The sequence below is a fragment of the Protopterus annectens genome, chromosome 8.part0 (assembly GCF_019279795.1).
Source record: "Protopterus annectens isolate FY-2018-M chromosome 8.part0, PAN1.0, whole genome shotgun sequence".
In the NCBI taxonomy this organism is placed as follows: Eukaryota; Metazoa; Chordata; order Ceratodontiformes; family Protopteridae; genus Protopterus; species Protopterus annectens.
The window spans coordinates 812723798-812749861 of NC_056741.1; the positions used below are offsets into that span (position 1 = coordinate 812723798).

General features: G+C 45.5%; 1 protein-coding gene across 1 annotated transcript in view; it reads left to right on the plus strand.

Moving 5' to 3' along the window:
• USP11 (ubiquitin specific peptidase 11) overlaps positions 1–26064 on the plus strand; it is a 3313221-nt gene that overhangs the window by 1074002 nt on the left and 2213155 nt on the right. The window contains exon 10 of the mRNA XM_044080280.1: positions 3579–3678. Within this exon, the coding sequence (XP_043936215.1) occupies positions 3579–3678 (100 nt within the window). The remainder of the gene's footprint in view (positions 1–3578; positions 3679–26064) is intronic.

The window sequence follows — 26064 nt, forward strand, 5'->3', positions numbered from 1 at the left end:
GTCCCTTTATCCTTTTTGTGAGGAACTTTTGGGGTCTCTCCAATTGCTGCAGATGTCGGGTGAGATACATCCCGAATGGGGCATTGTACTCGATCATTGGTCTGATAAGTGAAGAGTACAGGGGAACAATGACCTCACTAGATCTGGATGTGAATCCCTTCATGATCAAGTGGGCAATGTAGAAGGTCTTTCTAACCACTTTAGCAACGTGAGTGTCAAAAGAAAGGCCACTCTCAACCTGGGTCCCCAGGTCCCTGATAACCTCTTCTGTGCTTAGTGGATTGCCACCTATATGGTAGCGTGGGGTTACCTTGTTTTTCCCGAAGGGTATGACTATACATTTTTCTGGTGAGTGGGACGTCAGTGTGTCTGAATATGGAGTCACCTATTGGTCGCTTAGCTCTGTGGAGCCATGTTAAAACAAGCACAAATGAGGGGCTTATCTAGCAAACGGTGAGCAAACTGAATAAAAACAGTTTAACCAATAAAAAAGCTCAAAATTGAGCCCTTTGTTGGCAACCTTAGGTCAGATGAGTCTAGCTGCACTTTCCTACCACAAGGGTGCAGGGGTGCCCTCTCCAAGAAAAGATAGCCTGGTTTAGTGCTCAGTTTAACAAACAGAACCAAATTCAGCAGGTCTGAATCTGTTCTGTGCTACAGCAGACAAAAAGTGCTACAAATCAGCAAGAACAGTTTAAAAAAAATCAGTAATATAGGAAAATACAGTTTAAAAGTTCAATGTACAGTATAAAAATTGTACTTATGGTTAGCAGATTGTAACAGATTCCTTGGATTGCACAAAAGAGTACAGCAGAACAGTGGCTGGTCGCCTAACTACTTATTCTTACCTGATGTTTTCTTCTTTCTTCTGTCTGCTCTTCGTCTTCTCTCACCATTTGCACATATGACTTTTCTTCCTTCCTTATGTACTGAACTACTACTACTTGAATTCTGTCCATTATTTCTCCCTACGATGTATCCGCGGTGGTGGTGCTGTGGTAGCATTGTCGCCTCACAGTAAGCCGATGTCCGGTTCGACTCTCAGCTAGAGCGTCTTCTGCGTGGAGACACGTGTGAATGCGCGTACCTTTGTTGAAGGTTGTGCATCAGGGCTGGCAACTCGGCACGTAAAAATCAACTGCCAATCGTTAGCGGACCGGAGTTCCGCGGTGGCGACCCCTAACTGGGAAAAGCTGAAAGACACAGCATTTCTCCCTACATCACTGTCTTCCCGGTGTCAGGTTCACTTTTCTTGATTAATTTTTTTCAGATAAACATCCCACAGCCCTCCCGATTGGAGGGTTGTAACAATACACACAGGTGTTGCCGAATCTGCTGCAAACAAATTATGCTGAAATGGCTCTTTAGAATCTATCATTTCTACTTTGCTTTCCTCTTTTTGCCTTTTACCCGACTCTCTTCCGTTTTCTTTGTCTTTCTCTTCTCTCCTCAGTCCACATACCTTCCGACTCATTTTCCTCCATGTTGAGCACCTCAGCTGTTCGATTAACAGCTTTGTTCTCACCAAAAACACAAAAAAGTCCTCCTTTGTCCTCTGTTGCTTATTTTCTGCTTCCTGCTTCTCTGACCCGCTTTTGCACCTAGACTGAAAGTTATGAAGTGCAACAAAGAATAGAGTCCCCATACAAAAAAGAGTAGGGGAAGTTCCCCAGTGCCTAGTCAATTTTGCCCTAAGGGGGGGGGGGACACCTAGGGTTTCACCTGAAAAAAAAAATCTTCTAGCCTTAGTGAGACTATGAAATAAAACACGTTAGCCCTCTTAGTCTTACATACAGGTCTGGAATATTTTTTTTTATCATTCAGAGAAGTTGTGGGTGATGAAGAACTGAAGGAATTTATTTGGTAGCGGAAGAGGGCAAGAGTAATGTTGGACAAACTGTTTTACCCCACAGAACAGTGAAGTTAAGATTACCTGACTTGAAATGGTACTTCAGAACTGTGCAGTTAAGGCTCATCTGCAAAACTCAAGCCAAAAGTTATAAATCATGTGGAAAAGGCTGGTGGGGGGGACTAGTTTCAGAATGACTAGGATTGAGGAATGCTAATCCTTAAGGAAAACAAAAACTACACAGAATGCCATATTGATAAAGTCCCAGTATTCCAAGAACTAAACAAATCTGGGAATGGAGAAAGATTTGATCAATCGGTGCATCTGCAAGTGGATGTTTAGAGAATTGGCAAGAGGGCCTGGAAATTACTGGAGGAAATTAGCAAAAGAAATATGATATTGGTGCCAAGTAACTCTGGAGGGAAGGGTAATAGAGTGGGATAAGAATAAGAAGAAGTTTGAAGTGCATGTTAGAGACTGCCTTCCCTGTCTCTGACTGATGAGTATTGCCAGAGAAAGGGACTGGGAATGCCAAGTGAAAAAAGCAGATATGGTAGCTGGGTAATGCTAAAATCTTGAGTCTAGTACAGAAGCTTTGGAATAATTAGTAAGATGTTTAAAATATTATATGTGTAATCGATCAGAGGAGGTTAAAATGAATGGGAGAAACATAATGAATAGGTAATTTAGAATGGAACAATGGAAGGAAATCTGTAGCTCTCCCAAGAAGAGAAAGCCCAGAAAGATTAGGATTTTTCCATGTAAATGTTTACATAAGTATTTTATTCTCCCAAATAGAGTTCAGATATTTTTCCTCGGGTGAATAGGAGATGCTAATGGTGTGATGAGGAAAGGAGAAGGTATTAGGAACATGTTTTATAGGAGTGTAAGGCTGGAAGATTTTAAAAATTCCCTACAGAATACTTTTGACAGAAACGGGGAGCTAATGATTTTAACTAAGGAAATGGTTATTTGTATGCTGAGTCATATGATCTGAATTGCCTAGCTTTATTATAACTTAACCAAGCTAAATGTTTTTACTACCAAAAAAGTTGCTAAAAAATGAAAATCTAAACCAACTGTAGATGAAGTATTAAATGGTATAAAAGAGATAAAAGAACTGGAGGGGGATCTTTAGAAAAAGGAAAAAAAAACAAATTTCATAGAAGTAAATGGAATTTGAGAGCAATGTTCTCTGGTTTGATCCTCTGCTGGGGTGCTTTCTGTGTGGCGTCTGCATGTCCTCCCTGTGCTTGCGTGGGTTTCCTCCCACATCCCAAAGACATGCTGTAGGTGGATTGGACACACTAAATTGGCCCTAGGCACGAGTGCGTGCGGCTTCTGTGGAAGGTTGGGTGCTGGCTGGCAACTCGACACCATAAAACTCCACTGCCAGTCATGAGCGGACAGGTGATCCGCTGTGGCGACCCCTAACCAGGAAAAGTCGAAAGAAGAAGAATGTATGCAGAATAATTTTTACGAGGAAGAGGAGTAAGGTTTTTAAGAGAAGGCAGAATATGAGCAACTCGTGTAATCCTGGAATGAATGAATGAAGGGAAATTAAGGAAATGTGTACTGCATGACAATAACAGTGGAAACTGTTTTGTTTTCTTTTCTGAAATGTATGTATACTCATGCTTATGATTTAAAATGTGACTGTTTAATTTGCTAGAATGTTTGCAGATATGAACATCACATTTATGATTTGTTGCTGTAATGTTCTTTACAGGAGGAATACATTGGATGACTTGCAAGATTTCCATGGGCAGCCGGGAGTGTGTGGACTGACCAATCTTGGAAACACTTGCTTTATGAATTCTGCCCTTCAGGTAAGGCAGCAAAATAAATAGCAGTTATAAGAGGCAGTTTACTTCATTGAGGGCTTTGAGAATTTTTTTCATCCTGCATTTTTTAATGGTGTATTATTGATTTGCTGTTTGCTATTTTAAGTGTTTACATCTACATATCTTTCGCTAAGATGCGACTACATTTCTTTCCTTCTTGAGCAAATCCCCTTTTAAAACTTCAGTAGTTTCTGAAATCAGTACTTTTTGGAAGTGGAGATAGAGATGCGGTGTTAAGCAGCCGGTGTTAAGCAGTCTTCTGTAGCAAGTGACACTTGGAAGAAGAGTTTTGAAGCTCTTGTTTTTTTCTTTGCAGTAATGGTTTTATGATGGACCCTGTCTGTCTAACCATGTCCATGTTTCTGGACCCTGCCTGTCTAACCATGTCCATATTACTTTATATATTATGGTGTGCACAATTCTGTAATTGTCTTCCGGTTCCAAATCATTGATACTTTGCATTTTTTTAAATGTTCATCATTCTCACTTCTGCAGTAGCCTTTGGCTATTTGAGTTGTATCCTGCCCAGGATGCAGCCAAAAAGCTGTGGCTCTCTTCCACACCTACTGTCTTAACTGCTGTTTGGCTAGCCCCTTGGAATGAAATATAGTTAGAGCGTAGATATCTTCAGTACTTTCTTGCTGCCTCAAAGAAAGACAGCAGTGAGACTTCACAGGAGCAGCAGTTATCTACCAGTTTCATTTCTGGCTGGTAAGTCCTCTTGAGAAACCCTTCTTCACAGAAAATACTGCCTTTTTAAATGCTGATGTACTTTCTGTTTTCTGAAGAATACTGGCAATTTTATTAATATAAGAAGTTTCTTGTCAGAAACTATTGTAAATTACTGGGCTTATTATTGATTACTGAGGCTGGTTTTGTGAAAAAAAATATGCTACTGTTGAAACATTTTAACTGAAGTGTAAAGATTTTAAGATAGTGAATTTTTTTATGTACTTCATACAGCAAGATATTGAAAGCTGTTTGCAGAAATATTTACTGTCTGAATAAATAGCATGTCAAAACTATACTAATAAGCTTACATAAGACTAACTCAGAACTAAATACATAAGCCGTCATTCTATAACATTCCTTCCTTTCAGAGCCTTGATTGGCAGTAGAAATGTGCAATTATACAGAGACAGCTTAATTTCATATACTCTGCGGTTTCTCATGACTTCATTTGCATAGTTAAACAAAGCTGTGTTCGATATAAGACTTGTAGCAAAACATGGCCAAACTACAGAAACATTATGTACGTTTCTAACTGCTTCACTCAAGCACTCAATGTTCTTTTGTCTCATAACAAAGCAGTATTATGAGGCTGCATTAGCTTGTACCATATACACGTTTCTGGTCTGAAATACAGAAATCCAATTTGTCAGTTGTAATGTCTGAAATAGTTCTGCTAGAAAATACATCTTGACACTAATATTTTTGATACTTCAGTATAGGTCTTAGTGTTCTCCCTTTGATTTATCCTTTGCTAAAAAGTCATACTTTCTGCTTAAGAAAGTGTGTACAAGAGATATGAGCCTATGCTACTTCAAATAACCATCTGACCATTTTAGCTTTAGAGTTGCACTGAGAACTCAGAATAGATATGAGGTGTAGAGAAAATGAATACTGGGTTAGAAACGTCTACTGACTGGAGTGCTTGAATGGCTAGACTCACTCCACGCATAATTATCAGTCTTTTAGTACTGTTATTGTCCTAGAGATGAAGCATAGCTGATTAGAATAATAAACACTACAACTAAAAACCTTTTTAAAAAAAAATCTTATTTCCCAACCTGGTTAACATGTTGGTTTTGGCATATAGATCATTTACAACTTTAAAATGTACCCATTTGAGCTTTAAATTTAATTTCACTACCTGAAATGATTATGCACTATTTTCCCTCACACATTCTCCCCTTTTTTCACTGAGAATTAATGCATTTTATTTACCTGTGCTAACCCCAGAAGTACCTGTCTATTTGACTTCTTGTCCTAAAGATCAGAACTTGTCTTTCATGAGTCCTGCTGCATGTAACAGTCAATCTGAAGTAAGTACTTCATTTGTCAGCAACCTTTGGGTCTTGGATCCGAGCCGACAACTTATTTCATAGCTTAGAGATCCGAGCTCCTAGCTCCTCCCCTTACCCATAATCCCATGCCAACCCTGACTGACCTCAGATCTAGTTTGTCGCTCTTGCGTACGCTTCTAGATTCCTGAGCTCCTGGCATGTGGTAGTTAAGTGACAAATTTTTTGTTCTAAAAATCCATATTTTTCACATTTTTATTTATAGTTAACTGTTTAGTGTGGTTAGGTTCCCTTTTTGTCAGTATACCTTTATTTTTTTAGTGTAATTCCTCCCCCTCCTTCGCTGGTGCATTAGTGTGTGTGTGGACTGTTGTGTGTTGGGGCCTGGTCTGTGTGAGGTAGTTTAGTCATAGTTTTAAATCTTTTTTGTTGTTAAAAAAAAAAAACAACTATGTCGGAGGCCCCAAAGCCTATTTTCTCAAAGTGCACCGAGTGTGGCTATAAGCTTTCACCGGCGGATGGCCACACTCTGTGTGTTCAGTGCCTTGGGGTTGAACACCTCTCCTCTGGGTGTTCTATTTGTGCGGGGTTCAACCCCAGGGCACTGAAAAGACCGTAGGTCGAAGCTGATCCTGGCGGGACTTTTGCCCCCGGATCGGGCTTCATCCTTCGGTACTCCCGTGGCACCACCCCAGTCCTCGGTGGCAGCCACTCCTGCCTCCCTCCCCCCGGCCGGGACTCAAACTCCCACTAAAGCGCCGGAGGAGAGGGAGGCCACGAGGGAGAAAAGGAGGGAGAAGCACCACAAGCGGCAGGCAGAGGCCTCCGCTTTGGCCCCCCCAGCTAAGCGGGCTTCTCCCTCTGTGGCTTCCAGGTCTCCTCCTCCTCGGCTCCGATCCCCTTGCTTTTCTTCGGGACCTGAGGAGGAGGATACCCGATCTCCGTCGAGGTCATCGAGGCGGCACTCCCAGCCCGCCTCGGTGGCTTCGTCAAGATCTACCTACAGCCTTTTAGATGCGGACTTGGACCGGATGATGCGAAGGTTTATCCAGGCCTAGCTGCAAATGAGAGTGCTCATGCCTCCCCTCCATTCGGGGGGAAGCTCAACACCTTTTTTTGCCCCGATAGCTCCTTCTCCGACCCGCTTTTCGGGTTCTGAGCATACAGAGCCGGGCAGCGTTGGACCTGGGGGTGGGTCGGCGCCGACAGTACTGGGTACTTCGGATCCGACTCTGCCCTCGAGTCTGTCGGGTCCTTCCTTGTCAGATCCAAGCTCTCGGAGCCGTGGGCCGAGCTTCGGATCCATGGGATTCTGTGTGCCTTCGGCTCCGTCCGGGAAGGAGCACACGGGTCCTTCGGATCCGATGGTCTCTGCTCCGGTTCGATCCTCCATCGGATCCGAGTGGGAGTCGACTTTCAGATCCCAGAGGCGACTCCCCTCGGCCTTGATGCAGTGGAGAGGGCTCTGTTGAGGGCATCCGGACCCCGGCCCTTGCTTTGGCTCCATCCCGCACTCCCTCTCGGCTGAGTCCGGCTTCCATCACCCGGCCTCAGGGACAGCCTGCCGATGTCTCAGGTCGTTCCTTGGAACAGGTCGTTGCTGGTGAGACCTCCTCGGACAGCCCGAGGATGTGCCTCATAAGCACAAGTGTAAGAGGAGACACGTGGACTCCCGAGTCCTTAACAGAAGACACTGACTTGGATGAAGGGGAAGGCTCCCCTAGGTCACCCCCCGAAGATGTCTCCTTTGGAGACATCATGGAAATTCTCAGGATTGGGGGGGGTCTCTCCCCAAGGCTTCCTCCGACGAGTCCGTGTTCCTGGAGGCATTCGAAGCAGGACCGTCTACCTCTTGGGTGTCCCCTCCGGCCGACCCCCTGGTGGACCTTATTACCACCAGGGCGTGGAAGGAGCCGGACACTGTGGAGCCAGTTCCCAAACGCCCCGATTGAATTCTGAGCCCCTCTGCGGACAGATCCCACTGGAGCAAGGGTCCCCTCGTAGATGGCATGTTGACGGCGGCAGCCACCAAGAGAGAATTGGCTCAGGAGAGTCCCTTGGTCCATCCACCAAGCAGAGAGTCCTGCTCGATGGATCGCCTGGGGAAGCAGGTTTTTAGTTCAGCGACCTTCTCAGTAAGGTCTCTGAACTCTATGGCACACGTTATCAGGATGCAGCGAGACTTTATCAAAGAGTATGCTGCCCCCCCCCCCCCCGGAGTCCATGTCAGCGGAGGACAAGCAATTGTACTCAACTCGCATGGCCACTCTAAGATCGATATCTAATACCTCTATGCGGTTGTTGTCCCATGCTACAGAGGGAGCCGCTAGAGCCAGTGGAGCAGGCCTAGTCATGAGGCGCCAGGCCTGGCTCCGACATTGTGACTTCACGGAACCCTTCAAGGCGTCATTTGCGAATGCTCCTTTTGATGGTTCTGTCTTATTTGGCAAGACCGTTCACGACACTTTAGTCCAGAGCGAAAAGGACGGGAAGACGTTGTCTGCCATCGGAGTCCGCTTCTCCGCTCCCCAGAGGTCCTTCTCCAAGAACCAATAGGGACAGAAGAAGATGTGGTTCCGGAAATCGCAACATTCCCAGCCTGCTCCGGACAACCAGTCCTTCCGTGGCAGCGGAGGACAAGGAGGGCCGCCCTAGAGGCAGAGGGGCCCGAATTTTGGGTCCAGAGAACCTTTCTCTGACCCACGCAACAACCCTGAGGGGTTGCCCGACTGCTCCACTCTGGAGGCAGTCGGGGGGCGTTTCTCGAAGCACCTGGCAGCTTTGGGAGTCCATCACATCAAATCGCTGGGTGCTTCGTATCATATCGAGAGGTTACCAAATTCCCATATATCTTGTCCCCAGAACCAAAAGCCTCCCCAATGTACCCACCCGATCAGAGGGAGGCAGCAGCTGCAGAGATCCAGCAGCTGCTAGAAAAAGGAGCCATCCAACCCGTCCTCCCAGACCAGCTCGGATTAGGGTTTTACTCCAGGTTCTTTCTGGTGCCACAAAAGACGGGGGACTTAAGACCAATCCTAGACCTTTCCCTTCTGAACCTGTCTGTAACCAAAGAAAAATTCCGAATGGTCACTCTTCAATCCATTCTCCCCCTACTGCGGGAGAACGACTGGATGTGCTCTGTAGACCTCAAGGATGCGTACTACCACATTATTATGGACAGATGATCCAGGAGGTTTCTCCGCTTCTGGCTAGGAGCCAGTCACTACCAGTTCAGGGTCCTTCCCTTTGGTCTCACCACAGCCCCCAGGGTGTTTACCAAAGTATTAGCAGTGATAGCGGCCCACCTGAGACTCCAGGAATGCAGGTGTTTCCATACCTGGACGACTGGCTCCTGACCCTCCCCGACAAGGCATCTACTTTGCTCAGCGAGGGACTACTTCCTCCAGCTGGCCCCCCAGCTGGGCATCACCATCAACATGAACAAATCCTCTCTTGCTCCTACCCAGGTGATAGAGTTTTTATAGGGGCCAAATTGGACACAAGAAATCTCCTAGCATTTCTGACCGCGGAACGTCTTCAAAACCTGAGGCTGCATGTACAGGCCATCCTCCAATCTACAGCTCCACTGGCAGGATTGGTCCTGAGGGCTCTAGGCTCCATGGCGGCAGCAATTACTCTTTTGCCATTGGCTCGTCTGAACATGAGGGTACTGCAATGGACCCTTCAAGTCCAATGGTCGTTTCATCGTTACCCCCTGAACCATCCTATTTCCATCAGCAAGGCGTGCAGGACGGCTCTCGTATGGTGGCTCCAATCCCCGGATCTCCATACGGGACGTCCCTTCTCCACGCCTCCTCCCCTCACCACGGTGACCACAGACGCCTCTCGCCTCGGGTGGGGGGGGCATTGCGCAGGCAAGACAGTCCAAGGCACGTGGAATGACAGAGACCTCCTTGCATATCAATGTCCTGGAGATGAGGGCGGTGCTATTGACATTGCGAGCACTACAGAACCTTCTTCTGGTAGGGACTATTGCGATACAGACGGACAACATGTCAGTGGTCTGGTACATCAACAAACAGGGGGGAACCAGGTCCTATCCTCTTTGTCAAGAGGCCATGAGAGTGTGGGAATGGGCGATATCTACCAACCGCTTTATTGTTGCAACGCACATTCCGGGACGGTCCAACATACTGGCGGACAGACTCAGCCGCACCCTCCTTTCCCCTTACGAGTGGTCTCTCAACCCCCAGGTAGCGAAGCAAATTTTTGCCATGTGGGGGCAACCCTGTTGCGATCTCTTCGCCACTCCCTCGAATCCGAAATGCAACAGCTACTTCGCTCAAATTCCCCCCATCGAGGAATCCCCGAGAGACGCTCTGGTGCATGCTTGGCCCCCCGGTCTACTTTATGCCTACCCTCCTCTGCCCCTGATGCTGAAACTCATACAGAAAGCCAGACGGTTGGGGAGCAGGATGATCCTCATTGCCCCATTCTGGCCTCGTCAAATGTGGTTCCCTTACCTGTGGTCTCACCTGGTAAATCCGCCTTGGATTCTAGATCGAGGCGGCACTCCCAGCCCGCCTCGGTGGCTTCGTCAAGATCTACCTACAGCCTTTTAGATGCGGACTTGGACCGGATGATGCGAAGGTTTATCCAGGCCTAGCTGCAAATGAGAGTGCTCATGCCTCCCCTCCATTCGGGGGGAAGCTCAACACCTTTTTTTGCCCCGATAGCTCCTTCTCCGACCCGCTTTTCGGGTTCTGAGCATACAGAGCCGGGCAGCGTTGGACCTGGGGGTGGGTCGGCGCCGACAGTACTGGGTACTTCGGATCCGACTCTGCCCTCGAGTCTGTCGGGTCCTTCCTTGTCAGATCCAAGCTCTCGGAGCCGTGGGCCGAGCTTCGGATCCATGGGATTCTGTGTGCCTTCGGCTCCGTCCGGGAAGGAGCACACGGGTCCTTCGGATCCGATGGTCTCTGCTCCGGTTCCGATCCCTCCATCGGATCCGAGTGGGAGTCGACTTTCAGATCCCAGAGAGAGCGACTCCCCCTCGGCCTTCGATGCAGTGGAGAGGGCTCTGTTGAGGGCATCCGGACCCCCGGCCCTTGCTTTGGCTCCATCCCGCACTCCCTCTCGGCTGAGTCCGGCTTCCATCACCCGGCCTCAGGGACAGCCTGCTTCGATGTCTCAGGTCGTTCCCTTGGAACAGGTCGTTGCTGGTGAGACCTCCTCGGACAGCCCCCCCGAGGATGTGCCTCATAAGCACAAGTGTAAGAGGAGACACGTGGACTCCCCCGAGTCCTTAACAGAAGACACTGACTTGGATGAAGGGGAAGGCTCCCCTAGGTCACCCCCCGAAGATGTCTCCTTTGGAGACATCATGGAAATTCTCAGGATTGGGGGGGGTCTCTCCCCAAGGCTTCCTCCGACGAGTCCGTGTTCCTGGAGGCATTCGAAGCAGGACCGTCTACCTCTTGGGTGTCCCCTCCGGCCGACCCCCTGGTGGACCTTATTACCACCAGGGCGTGGAAGGAGCCGGACACTGTGGAGCCAGTTCCCAAACACCCCGATTGAATTCTGAGCCCCTCTGCGGACAGATCCCACTGGAGCAAGGGTCCCCTCGTAGATGGCATGTTGACGGCGGCAGCCACCAAGAGAGAATTGGCTCAGGAGAGTCCCTTGGTCCATCCACCAAGCAGAGAGTCCTGCTCGATGGATCGCCTGGGGAAGCAGGTTTTTAGTTCAGCGACCTTCTCAGTAAGGTCTCTGAACTCTATGGCACACGTTATCAGGATGCAGCGAGACTTTATCAAAGAGTATGCTGCTCCCCCCCCCCCCCCCCGGAGTCCATGTCAGCGGAGGACAAGCAATTGTACTCCACTCGCATGGCCACTCTAAGATCGATATCTAATACCTCTATGCGGTTGTTGTCCCATGCTACAGAGGGAGCCGCTAGAGCCAGTGGAGCAGGCCTAGTCATGAGGCGCCAGGCCTGGCTCCGACATTGTGACTTCACGGAACCCTTCAAGGCGTCATTTGCGAATGCTCCTTTTGATGGTTCTGTCTTATTTGGCAAGACCGTTCACGACACTTTAGTCCAGAGCGAAAAGGACGGGAAGACGTTGTCTGCCATCGGAGTCCGCTTCTCCGCTCCCCAGAGGTCCTTCTCCAAGAACCAATAGGGACAGAAGAAGATGTGGTTCCGGAAATCGCAACATTCCCAGCCTGCTCCGGACAACCAGTCCTTCCGTGGCAGCGGAGGACAAGGAGGACGCCGCCCTAGAGGCAGAGGGGCCCCGAAGAATTTTGGGTCCAGAGAACCTTTCTCTGACCGACCCACGCAACAACCCTGAGGGGTTGCCCGACTGCTCCACTCTGGAGGCAGTCGGGGGGCGTTTCTCGAAGCACCTGGCAGCTTTGGGAGTCCATCACATCAAATCGCTGGGTGCTTCGTATCATATCGAGAGGTTACCAAATTCCCATATATCTTGTCCCCAGAACCAAAAGCCTCCCCAATGTACCCACCCGATCAGAGGGAGGCAGCAGCTGCAGAGATCCAGCAGCTGCTAGAAAAAGGAGCCATCCAACCCGTCCTCCCAGACCAGCTCGGATTAGGGTTTTACTCCAGGTTCTTTCTGGTGCCACAAAAGACGGGGGACTTAAGACCAATCCTAGACCTTTCCCTTCTGAACCTGTCTGTAACCAAAGAAAAATTCCGAATGGTCACTCTTCAATCCATTCTCCCCCTACTGCGGGAGAACGACTGGATGTGCTCTGTAGACCTCAAGGATGCGTACTACCACATTATTATGGACAGATGATCCAGGAGGTTTCTCCGCTTCTGGCTAGGAGCCAGTCACTACCAGTTCAGGGTCCTTCCCTTTGGTCTCACCACAGCCCCCAGGGTGTTTACCAAAGTATTAGCAGTGATAGCGGCCCACCTGAGACTCCAGGGAATGCAGGTGTTTCCATACCTGGACGACTGGCTCCTGACCCTCCCCGACAAGGCATCTACTTTGCTCAGCGAGGGACTACTTCCTCCAGCTGGCCCCCCAGCTGGGCATCACCATCAACATGAACAAATCCTCTCTTGCTCCTACCCAGGTGATAGAGTTTTTATAGGGGCCAAATTGGACACAAGAAATCTCCTAGCATTTCTGACCGCGGAACGTCTTCAAAACCTGAGGCTGCATGTACAGGCCATCCTCCAATCTACAGCTCCACTGGCAGGATTGGTCCTGAGGGCTCTAGGCTCCATGGCGGCAGCAATTACTCTTTTGCCATTGGCTCGTCTGAACATGAGGGTACTGCAATGGACCCTTCAAGTCCAATGGTCGTTTCATCGTTACCCCCTGAACCATCCTATTTCCATCAGCAAGGCGTGCAGGACGGCTCTCGTATGGTGGCTCCAATCCCCGGATCTCCATACGGACGTCCCTTCTCCACGCCTCCTCCCTCACCACGGTGACCACAGGCGCCTCGCCTCGGGTGGGGGGGGCATTGCGCAGGCAAGACAGTCCAAGGCACGTGGAATGACAGAGACCTCCTTGCATATCAATGTCCTGGAGATGAGGGCGGTGCTATTGACATTGCGAGCACTACAGAACCTTCTTCTGGTAGGGACTATTGAGATACAGACGGACAACATGTCAGTGGTCTGGTACATCAACAAACAGGGGGGAACCAGGTCCTATCCTCTTTGTCAAGAGGCCATGAGAGTGTGGGAATGGGCGATATCTACCAACCGCTTTATTGTTGCAACGCACATTCCGGGACGGTCCAACATACTGGCGGACAGACTCAGCCGCACCCTCCTTTCCCCTTACGAGTGGTCTCTCAACCCCCAGGTAGCGAAGCAAATTTTTGCCATGTGGGGGCAACCCTGTTGCGATCTCTTCGCCACTCCCTCGAATACGAAATGCAACAGCTACTTCGCTCAAATTCCCCCCATCGAGGAATCCCCGAGAGACGCTCTGGTGCATGCTTGGCCCCCCGGTCTACTTTATGCCTACCCTCCTCTGCCCCTGATGCTGAAACTCATACAGAAAGCCAGACGGTTGGGGAGCAGGATGATCCTCATTGCCCCATTCTGGCCTCGTCAAATGTGGTTCCCTTACCTGTGGTCTCACCTGGTAAATCCGCCTTGGATTCTAGATCCCCTCCCGGATCTAATATCTCATCCCCTAGACCTCCCAATCCCGAATCTGGACAACCTCAAGCGGATAGCGTGGCTGCTCCAGTTCCACTCCTAGTTAGGACTCCCGGAATCTCTTCTCCGGTTAAAGCCATTCTCGTAGCAGCACATAAACCTTCCACTAGGAAAGTCTATCATAGTAAGTGGAAACACTTCTCCATCTGGGTGGAGAATAATATCTTAGACCCCTTCACAGCCCCATTACCGTCTGTCTTGGAGTTCCTTACAGGTCTGTTCCATCAGGGGACTAGCTGCTCTACGGTCAAGGTTCAACTAGCAGCTATTTGTTATTACCATATGGGGCATGAATCGGGCCCCTTGATTACAGTGAAATTGTGTAAGACCTTTCTCAAGGGTACTTTCTTGCTCAGACCTCCTATCGGGGAAATTGTACCCCCTTGGGATTTAGCTCTAGTTTTACAGGCCTTGACAGCCCCCCCCCCTTTGAACCAGCTGCCTCGGTCGATCTTACGTACCTTTCTTGGAAAACGGCGTTCCTAGTCGCTATTACTTCGGTGAAAAGAGTTTCCGAGCTTCAGGCCCTTTCTGTGAAACCCCCATACTTGGCCTTTTATAAGGATAGAGTGTACCTCTGGACCAATCCTTCTTTTCTTCCCAAGGTGACTTCAGAGGCCAATATCAATCAGTCCATTAGCCTACCAGTTTTCTTCCCTAAGTATCAGAACAAGGGAGAATACAAACTTCATTCCTTAGATGTGCACAGACAACTGCGCTTCTACATTCACAGGACTGCTGGTCATAGGCAATCTGACCAGTTGTTCATTTCCTTTTCCAAATTTAACCTAGGTAAATCTGTCTCTAAGATCACTTTGTCACGATGGATCTCAGTGTATTCTCTTGGCCTATGACACTTCTGGGAGGCCTGCACCTCGGAATTCATGCGCACTCTACTCGTTCTGTATCTACCTCTGCAGCCTTTAGATCTAGAGTTCCACTGGATGATATTTGTTCCGCGGCCACTTGGGCCTCATCTCATACCTTTATCAACCATTATTAGGTGGACATTATCTCCAGAGGGAGCGCGTCCTTTGGCTCTGCAGTGCTCCGGAACATCCTTCCATGATGGCCACCCAAGATTCAGGTAGCTGGGGACTCTGTCCCAAAGGTTGCTGACGAATGAAGTACCTACTTCAGATTAAGAAGTTATGTACTCACCATGAAGTTCCATCTGAGTAGGTGACTTCATTTGTCTGCAACCATCCCCCCCTCCTTCCCCCTGGCCCTCAGAAATTTTCTTGTTCCTGTATGTCCTTCTATTATATCCTTCGGGATGTTTTAGCCTTCGGCTTTTTTGTATACGGTCAAACATGATCTGAGGTTAGTCAGGGTTGGCAAGGGATTATGGATAAGGGAAGGAGCTAGGAGCTCGGATCTCTAAGCTATGAAATAAGTTGCCGGCTCGGATCCGAGTTCGGATCCAGTACCCAAAGGTTGCAGACAAATGAAGTCACCTACTCAGATGGAACATTATGGTGAGTACATAACTTCTTGTTTTAAATATATATCACAGTTGCTCGTATCTACAGGCCAATCTGAACGTACGTTTTTCTCTTTGCCTTTGTATGTATTAAAATCATATTTTTATAGCCTATTACCTTTTTAACAGAATCTGTAACATTCAGTTTTCTTTTATTTCCCAAATTTTATGATATTTTGCTCATTGAGGTCTGATCTACAATATTCTGAATTTAATTAAATAACCTTTACTACTAGTTTTTCTCTGGTAGCATTAACACATCTTACAACATGTTACAATGAACATGGCAACTTACCCTTCAAACTGATGTTTGAATACTGTCAGTTATAAAGCTGTTTGATCACATACCCAAGCTTTGCATATCATGAAAATTAAGTACACATTTTGTGCATGTTGTAAAAATATGCATATTCTGTGCATTTTGTAAGAACTTTATGCACACACAGTGTATATCGTTGGAATCGTATCTACCTGCTGTACATATTGTGATAACACTCTGTTAAGTGTAAACATAAGATAACAGCATTTCCTATTCGTAGAATTTTGACAGTTTTGTTGTGCCTTAGTAGCACCCATTTGTTGACTAGATAGGTTCACTTGGACACACAGCTCTCTTTTCAGAAACCACCTCAAAGCACTGTCTAAGTGACTTGTTCAAGATTACAGTCTACAAATGAAAACTAAGGGAATCGCACCCTGTACCTTAAAACCTTGTTCTTACACTGAAAACAATATCCAAAACCACTTTTTAAAAGCTTACTTCTACATTAAAATATTGACAAATAAAACTATCAGGAAAACCATTGAAAAGTGCATCATAACTGAATGTATGGTATATATAAATGATGTTTAAGCATATGCACAAGAATATATAAAAATATACTTAAAACTATAATAAAATGTCTCCCTCAAGTAGTTAAAATAGAAAGTGCACCCTTAATTCCAAAAGTTAAGGAAAAAATTGTGTAGGCTCACATTAAGTGTGAACGATTCTAAACTATGGTAAAAGCACACCTTGAAATTATTAAAAACTCTAAAAATAGGAAGATAGGAACAAAGGGGGGGGTCTATAGTTTAGCAGCCCTTAGTTTTAATAATGGGACAATAGAAATATTTAACCCAAGGGCTTTAGCAGTGTCCAAGGTCACCTGTCAAAATAGCTCACGATATTCAAGCCTGGTATCCCATGGGCTTCTCTCTACCATCAGGAAGAACAGTCTCAAGAACAAAGAAAGAAAAACTTGCGTGTTCACACCTCAAACTATGTTTATACAAAGCATTCTTGTCATTCTTTGTCCTAATGTCGTATAAATGCTCGTAAATACATTTTTAAAAAAAAACGGGAAAAACCGGAAAGAATATTTTGAAGGTTATAAGTCAGATATGAGAGGAATTAATAAGAAAGGAACATATAGGTGTGGAGTATGCTCACAATGTGCCTACATTACAAACACTGATAATACACCAATTCCTAGTAGGAGCAAAGGTGATCTATGGAACCTAGTTACTGTAATTGTAACAATGGTTTGGTATACTTGGTGACCTGTGGGCTCTACTGAGCCTTTTATGGTGGCAGTTCAGAAGCTTGCCTACTTGAATCTGAGGTCTTCCCTTTCTCAGAGTGATCTGCTTTCGAGGTTATGAAGGGAGTTTTCTCTGCCACAATAGAATGGACGACCCCACCCTCCTTGGATGCTAGCTCTTCAACTCTGACGTCTCAGCGCTGAGAGTCTCACCAGATCTTTCCACATAAACAGCCAGTACCAAGACCCCAGGCTTCCCCACAGGAAATCTTGCTATCTTCTTCTGATACCTCTCCAGACCATTCCTCACAGGAAGTCCCTAAGAAGACGACTTGCAGGAGGAAGAACCCATCCTCACCAGAGGAGTTGCTCACAGAAGATATGGATTTCGATGAAGATGAAGGGTCCCCATGGTCACCGCCTGAAGATGTCTCATTTCCAGCCTTCCTTGAAATCCTTAAGCAGAGAGGTGGCTGGATGCCCAGCAACCCTTCGTCTGAGGAGTCCATATTCCTGGATGCCTTCGGTACCTGCCCATCTACCTCCTGGGTGACTGTGCCCACCGATGAGATCATTGAGTTGATCTCTCAGCAGACATGGAAGGAACCTGCCACCATTGAAGCTATACTTCTGAAACTAGATTACGATTTTGGCACCACCAATGGACAAGCAGGTTTGGGAAAAGAGGTGCCTTTTGATGCCATGGTTGTAGTAGTGGCCACAAAAAGAACTTGCCGAGGAGAATTCCACTGTCCTCCCCCCACCCTCCTAATAGGGAATCGCGAGCAGTGGACAGGTTTGGGAGGTGTGTCTGTGCTTCAGTGATCTTTGCTTTAAGGTCTCTAAATTATTTGGCACACTTTACAAGACTTCAGAGAACTTTGATTAAGAAGTTGTCAAATACCCTTTCGGGAGCTGTTTCTGAAGTTCACTTATCTCTGACTTTTCAGTTGGCTACCATGCAGTCGATTTCTAATTCCTCATTGAGGTTGGTTTTGCATGTAGCAGAAGGAACTTCAAGGGCAGCGGACTCTGGCATCTCCATTAGGAGGCATGCCTGAATGTGCTTGTGTGATTTTGTGAAGCCCTTCAAGTCTTCGTTCATCAGTACTCCCTTTGACAGCACGTGTTTCTGTGACCCCAAGGTGTATGACACACTATCCAGGTATGAAAAGGATGGAAAGACCCTGTCTGCTGTGGTGTTTTTTTTAATCCCTCTAAGATCCTTTTTCAGAATCAAGTGGTGGTTAAAAAATGTGGTTAAAGAAGTCTCCGGGTCCGTTCCAAGGTGCGCATGGAGGAGGTTCCCCCAGAAGTAGAGGCGGAGACTGCAGTGGACAACGACGCCTACATGGCAGAGGTGGCTCGCAAAACCAGAGGTCCAGAGAATCCTCCTTTGACAGATCCTACTAGTGCTCCTGAAAGGAAGCCCAGCTGCCCTACTCTAGAGGCTGTCGGGGAATGTTTATCCCCGAATGAGACAGCCTGGTTAGACTTAACCAAATATACTTGGGTGCAGAGAATTATTTCCAGAATTTATATACTTCCCTTTTCCCTTCCTCCTCCAAACTCAAGAAAAATCTCCTATGCTACCCCCAGTTAGAGGGAGCAAGCAGCTATTCAGAGTCAAACGCTACTAGAAAAAAAAACATCCAAGAAGTCCCACTAGACCAGATAGAATCCAGAATCAGGTTCTTTTTAGTGCCAAAGAAAACAGGACTGGAGGTCAATTTTGGATCTCACCAATTTAAACAAGTCAGTTCAGTGAGCCAAGTTTTGCATGGTCACTGATTCAGTCCATTCTCCACTTCCTGGGCAAGGACGATTGGATGTGCTCAATAGACCTTCAGAATGCATGCTGTCATATAGAGATGAACAGACAATCCAGAAGGTGTTTACACTTTCGGATGGGAGCCAGTCAATACCAGTTCAGACTCTGCCCTTTAGACTCATCACAGCCCCCAGGGTGTTTACCAAGTACATGGCAGTAATAGCAGCTCATTTGAGACTGCAAGGATTCTGGGTGTTTCCATATCTAGATGACTGGCTCATTTCTGCTCCAACAAGGTATCAACTGATGAGGGCAAGAGATCAGGTTCTCCAGATTTGCTGTCTTCTGGGGATAACTGTAAACTATGAAAAGTCTCAACTAAGACCAACTCGGAGTCTAAAATTCATAGGAATGATGCTCAACACAGGGTCTATATTGAATGTTTGAACATTCAAAATTCCGAGTGTCATATGGTCGACACCATGTGATCAGATTTTTTGAATGTTCAAACATTGTAACGGAGGTCTCCGTACAGTGTGGAATGGGAAGATTTCCCTTTTCTGCACTGTAGTGCAATTTCGGAGTTGGTATATTTAAAGAGAGAGCGGTGTGGGGGGGGGGTGCAGCGGCCCTTGCCCCTCTGCTTGAAATGTTCAGGTAGATGTTTTGTGTAGTTTATTTTTTTATTAGATATTTGAACTTTTGAAAGTTCGATCATATGGTGTCCGACCATATGACTGTCAAACTTTCAAACGTTCGAGTATCTAATATTAGACCCTCAGCACACAGTCAACCATAACTTCACTGCTGCCCTCAAGAGTTCAGACCATACAGTCACAGATCAATATCAAGGTTTCAGCCCACCTAGTCCTTCAAGCTCTGGGTTCCATGGCACTGGCAATAACATTAGTACCGTTAGCCAGATATTAAATGAGAACTCTTCAGTGGATGCTAGCCACTCGGGTCCCCTACGAAATCCTGATCGCACAGAATCCTGACGCCCAAAATACTGAGGCGAAAAGCCCGAAACCCCACATTACCGCAAGACCAGAAGCGCAAAATTCAAAATCCCTATGTTAAGGGATTTTGAGCTGGTGTTGTGGTTCAGGTAAGTATGTGTGTACAAGTGTGTTTGTGAGGGGCTTTAGTGTGTGTAAGTGTGTGTTGTGACTGTGTGGTGTGTGTGTGTGTGTGTGTGTGTCTGTGTGTGTGAGGGACTGTAATGTGTGGGTGTGAGTTTGCCTTGTGTATATGTTTGTGTGATCTCAGAGTTAGAATAATAAAGTAGGGGGGTGTGGGGGGCACAGCCCCCCACATGCCCCCCCTCCCGCTTATCTTTAGTGTAGGGTGGTTTGTTTGGTTATTGGGGGAGGGTGTTTGTATGTTTGTGTGTGTACTGTATGTATGTATTAGTTGCGCGATTTTGAATTTCGCACTTTCAACGTTTCGGTAATGTGGGGTTTTGGGCTTTTCATCTCGGTATTTTGGGCGTCAGGATTCTGGGCATTTGGGATTTCGTAGGGGACCCAGCCACTCAATGGTCAATACTTTACCCATGTCTTGTCAGATATAAATCAGACATGCAAGACATATCCCAGTTGGTGGATTTGATCAGATCTGTTTCTACAACGCCATCCATTTATTCCCCCTCAGCCTGAGGCCATAGTGACCACAGATGCTTCCCAACTGGGGGGGGGTGCATTTTTTGGGGAAAATAGTCCAAGGCACATGCCCAACAGAAGAGGCCAGCTTGCACATCAGTGTCCTGGAGATGAGAGCAATGCTTTGCGTTGCAGGCCTTCCAGAATGCTGTCCCTTTGGGGATTATTGCTATTCAAACAGTGTGTCAGTAGTTTGATATATCAACAAGCAAGGAGGGACTGGAATCTTACCCCTTGTTGTCGAGAAGCTCTGGGTGTGGCAATGGCGATCTCATCCAACCACTTCCTCATAACTCGTATTCTGAGGCAATCCATAGTGATAGCAGACAAAACTGCACAGGTGCATTCTTCTACCTCACAAATGGTCCCTCAACAAGAATGTCACGAAAATAATTTTCCATTAATGATGTTAGCCTTGCTATGATCTTTTTGCCTCCCCCTCTAAGCAACAAATACAGCAGCTACTTTGCCCTAATCCCTCCACCGGGGGAATCACTGATGGATGCTCTACTTCACGTTTGACCCTGTGGTCTGTTCTATGCTTTTCCACCCATACCGCTAATTCCAAAATTACTTTAAAAAGTTGCCATGTTGTACCTTATTGGCCCCGATAAATTTGGTTCACCTTCCTTTTGCCTCACTTGCTTCACCAACCTTTGATTCTGGATCCATCTTCAGACCACCTGTCTCAACCAACAGGCATGATTCATCCAAACATATCTAACCTCAGGTTGACTGCCTGGCTTCTCCATTTTCATTAATAGCCAGATAACATGTGCTGTCCTTCACCTATTTGTCAAATACTTTTATCTTTCCATAAGCCTTCTACCAGAAAGCTTTATTCCAGCAACTGGAAGAGGTTTGTTCACTGGCTCACCTTAATAATACTGAACCCTTTTCAGCCCCCATACATAGTATTCTTGGATTTTTGCTCCATCTTTTTAAAGGAGGAGCTAGTTCATCAACCATTAAAGTTCAGTTAGTGGCCATATCAAATGTTCACATTGGATTTGATGGTTCCTTTGTCGCCTCTCACAAATTAAGCAAAGACTCCTTGAAGGCAGTTTTCTTATAAGACCCCCTTTTAGAGGTACTATTCCTCCTTGGGACCTGAATCTGGTACTGCAAGCTCTTACTAAATCTGAATCTGGTACTGCAGGCTCTTACTAAATCTCCCTTTGAACCAGCAGCTGCATCTGACCTTAAATAGATTTCCTGGAAGACAAATTTTCTGGTGGCTATTGCCTCTGCCAGAGGACTTTCTAAGATTCATACCTTGTCCTCTAAACAGCACTATGAATTAATGCTTCCTTTCTTCTTAAGGTGGTGTCATAATATAATATCAATCAGTCCATTGATTTGCCAGTATTCTTTCCTAAATTTGCTAATAAGGGTGAATACATATTACATTTATTGGATGTCCACAGGCAATTATGTTTCTGCCTAGATAAAACAAAAGACATCAGAAAATCTGACCAATTTTGTTTCATTCAGAGAAGTAAAATTGGGGAAACCAGTTGCCAGTGTCACTTTCTCTGTAGCTAACAGACTGTATTCCTTTTGTTTATAACAAATTGGACATTCCTGTTCCTATAGATACTTCCTCAGTGTTTCAGTCCAGAATGTCCATGGTTGATACATGTGCAGCAGCGACCATGGCTACTCCCCATACTTTATTACTCATTACAGATTGGATCTGGTTTGCAGAGGTAGAGCATCATTTGGCAAATTGGTGCTCAGGAATATCCTTCCTTGAGTCCACCCTGGATTTTAGGTAGCTGGGGACACTGTCCCATCAGTTGAGGGTAGAATGAAAATTGATGATATCAGGTAAAGAAGTTATGTACTCACCATAACTTTTTGTCTGTGCTGTCCATTTTCATTCTTCAGCTCCCTCCCACCAACTGCCATTCTTAAATTCTGGATGAATAATTGGTTATAGGACATTACTGTCTGTTGTATTTAGCTCCAGATATAGCCTTCTTTTCTGAATACGAATATGCATTTTTGTTTTACTAAAGTCAGCAAACAAGATCTGAGGTAATTGGGTTTGGTGCATTATGGGTAAGTGAGAAGCTTAAGAGTTCCTTGTTGCCACGAGCTGTAACAGCCAAGTCGAATCCGAGGGATCGGATCTCAACCCATCGGTTGAGGATGAAGGAAAATGGATGGCACAGATGGAACGTTATGGGGAGTACATAACTTAGTTTTAATAGCCATCAACACCACAGTAATATAGTATGTAAACAGGAGAGAAACTAGGTTCTGCTCCCACCCTGAAATGTTTAATGTCTGCTTGAGAAATCTAATAGAAATCAGACCTAGTAAAATTCAAAGGTTCTCCTTTTGGTGTCAAAGGAGAGATCAGGACCTAGTGTGGTGCTTGATATCCTTGGTCTTCAGTTAACTGGCAGACCTTTTCATAATGGGATTGTTGTGTGCCTCATTGAAGGTGCACATTTCTGCCATTTCAGGATGTCATCATCGGGAGCCCCTACTGTGTTCTTTATTACCTTTAAAGCAGTTTCACAAGTGGTACCTGTATCTGAGGGCAGTGACTCTCAGTTAGTTATAGTCTTAGAAAAGTTAACATTGTTGCTTTTTGAACCAGCTGCTGCTACTCTCAAGTGTCTAACCTGTGAAGCTGTATTTTTCGTGGCCATTATTTCTGCCAGAGGAATTTCCAGACTTTAGGCCCTGATGTGCAGAGTCTTTTATCACCTTTTGCATGCACAGAGTCATACTCCACACTCACCCTTCTTGCCTAAAGCGGTGATTGAGCTATCCCTGACTGAGGCTGTTCGCCTACCCTTTATCTGTATCCCCCTTCAAAACAAATGGGAAAGGATCTTGCAATCGTGGAAGAACATAGGCAGTTGAGATATTTATACAAATTAAAGGAAAAAAGTAAAGGGACCAGATGTCTGTCCTTTGCAGAAGGTGAGGAGGGCAGACCTGTTTCCAAGCAGTGCCTGAATGCATATTTCATTAAAATTTTGTTAAGCTCATTCGCAATAATTTCCAAAAATCATGAAACCCAGGAAGTGTTCCAAAGCAACAAACCTTTATTCGTCACAGGCAAGCAGTCTTCATCTTCTGATATTTTTTTTTTTTGTTTATTTTGTTACTGGGGATCACTTGTCTGTGACAAATAAAGGTTTGTTGCTTTGGAACACTACCTGGGTTTCATGATTTTGGAAATTGTTCTGACTGAGCTCATCAACGAAGTTCTAAGACTACTATTTCTTCTGTTTTTCTCAACACTCGTGTTGGTGAGGTTGGAACTAGACAGATTACTGTGCTTGTTCATTTATTTATTTGTTTTTAATGCATATTTCATTGCATCTCCTGCTATTCATTCTGCGGAAGGAGTATCCCAGGGTTAGTGAGGTCCCTTTTTAGTAGTGCCACTGCAGCCAACACTACCTTTGTAAGTGAGGTTGGCACTCTTTGTATTTTGAAATTAGCTACATAGTTACTAATTCACACCTTTTTTTCAAAACGTTGCAGCCTTAGTGTCTCCTATTTCCTAAGGGTGCTGCTTGAAGCAGCCTTCTTTCAGGGCCTGTTCATTCCATTCCTTCTCATTTCCATAAACCAAAGACCCATAAGCTTTGGAAATTTTCCCAAGAAGCTTTCACTACAGCAACAGTGATTGAACAATATCATGAGTAGCACATTTGTGTTTGAAATTTGCCATAATTGTAGATTTAAGTGTATCCATGGTTGCAGTAATATTCCTGCCCCTCCACCACTATTTCCTTTCTTTTCTGAATGTATTTTCCAGGTTAGAATGGATATCCATCAAGTCTTACCCCTTGGTTTCTCCCTTTTTACCCCATACAAGGTGCCTTTCTTCCCTAGGTTGACCTCCCTTTTGGAGGACAAACTAAGCAAGTCCATTCTGGTTGAGCACACTAATCAGGGATCTCCTTTTTATGGGATTGTTTTTTGTTTGTGGAGTTAGGCAAAAATGTACTAGATTTGGCACTTGCAGGTGTCTGGTGTATTATTGACATGCAGACCTCACAGTGGAAGGCTGTCCACCTAATCTAGAGGGAGAAGAATGTAAAGACATACTCTCCTTCTGCACCAGAAATCCCAAGAAGTTCTCATTACTGCAGCAGTAGCAATAACATCTACACTTAAGCGTTCTTAACGCACCTGTACTTTACGATGAGCTGCTGACGCAACTGTATTGTCTTCCATGATGCCTCTTTCAGTAGAGTGAATACTTTCCCCACCCACTTACTGTTCATTTATGGTCGGTCTTTGTTTCTTATCTTACTGAGATAGGACCCAGAAGGTTCCCTCTGATGACTGTAATCTACATTTGGGTAAGAATTAAAACTTGATGGGTGCCACTGAATGGAAGATGCTGACGTATGACATTGCGTTATTTGCATATATGGCAGTAATTTATGCTGCTGACAGTAGGTAAATCTTTTAATCCCTTTTTTAGCTTCTTTGTAGGAACCTTTGGTTTATTTGAAAGACTTGCAATGTATTGGTAAAAATCTGACATTAGAGACTGCAGATGCCTATGGCTGGGTCATAGTTTTCCTATTCGAATCTATTGTAATAAGCTGCTTTGAATATCAAGTGTTATTTTACACAGAAATTTCTTTCTTTTAATAGTGAAGTGTACAGGCTATCCTAGCTTGGAGGAACCTTCCACAGTACTCTTGTAGCGGTCTTTTCTGTTTTTGTTTCTTGACTTTTGGTTACTACTACCACCCCCCCCGCAAAAAAAAAAAAAAGTATTAAAGCACTGCTGGGGATTGTGCTCTGTTTTGTAACTTGCTTCATAACACCATCAAAATAAGGTAGCAAAGTTCTGTGAACGTACATTGTAAGAGTAGATTTGAAAGAGGTACCAGCTGTGGCATGTAAAACAAGCAGATGACACTTTTAAGCATCCTTCGCTTGTTTAGACCAGATAGAAACCGTGGCAGTGTCCATATTTGTTAGGATCCATTTTACCCCGAGAAATATGTAGAGATTCACAAGTGGAGCTTATAGAGATTCAAACTGTGATAAATTGAATTCGGATCATGCCGAATTCCCTCCATATCTTCATGAAATCATAACATTTCTAAGTCTTTGAATTTCCCCATAAGTAGGAATGTTGCTTACTTTGTGTGCTTTTGACTACCCATGGATTAACTAAGACCTACGCCACCAATTTAGGATATGCACAAAAAATGTTAGATTTTATAAACAGGAACTTCCTGGAAGAGATTGTAAGTGAATCTACTAGAGAACAGAATATACTTGATCTAGTCATAACATCTGTATGTACCACCCTCAAGGTATTTCCTGTCACTGGTCAAGTCAGATCACAAACATGTAACCTTCTTTATCAAAACCTCTGAAGAGCTGAAAACCAATATGACAGAATTTAAGGCATACAGTCCTCCTACAATTCTATGATGAAATCTCTAAATTAGAAAGTAACAGTATTGCCCATAGTGCCAATATGCAGAAAAGTTCTACTTGCATCTGGACAGGTGTGTCATATTGACATTTTCCTCCAAGTCCAAGCCATTGGGTGGTTTAAATGTAAACCTGCACAGTGGTGGTCTAGCATTAATAACCTAAGTAATAAAAGGAAGAAACTTCTAAAACTATGTGAAGAAACAAATAACCCTCAAACTAAGGGTTTAAGTATTTTTCAGGTTACTTATTTCCTTCTCTTCTAGTCTTTGTGCCTTGTGTCCTTTGAATTTCTTGTTT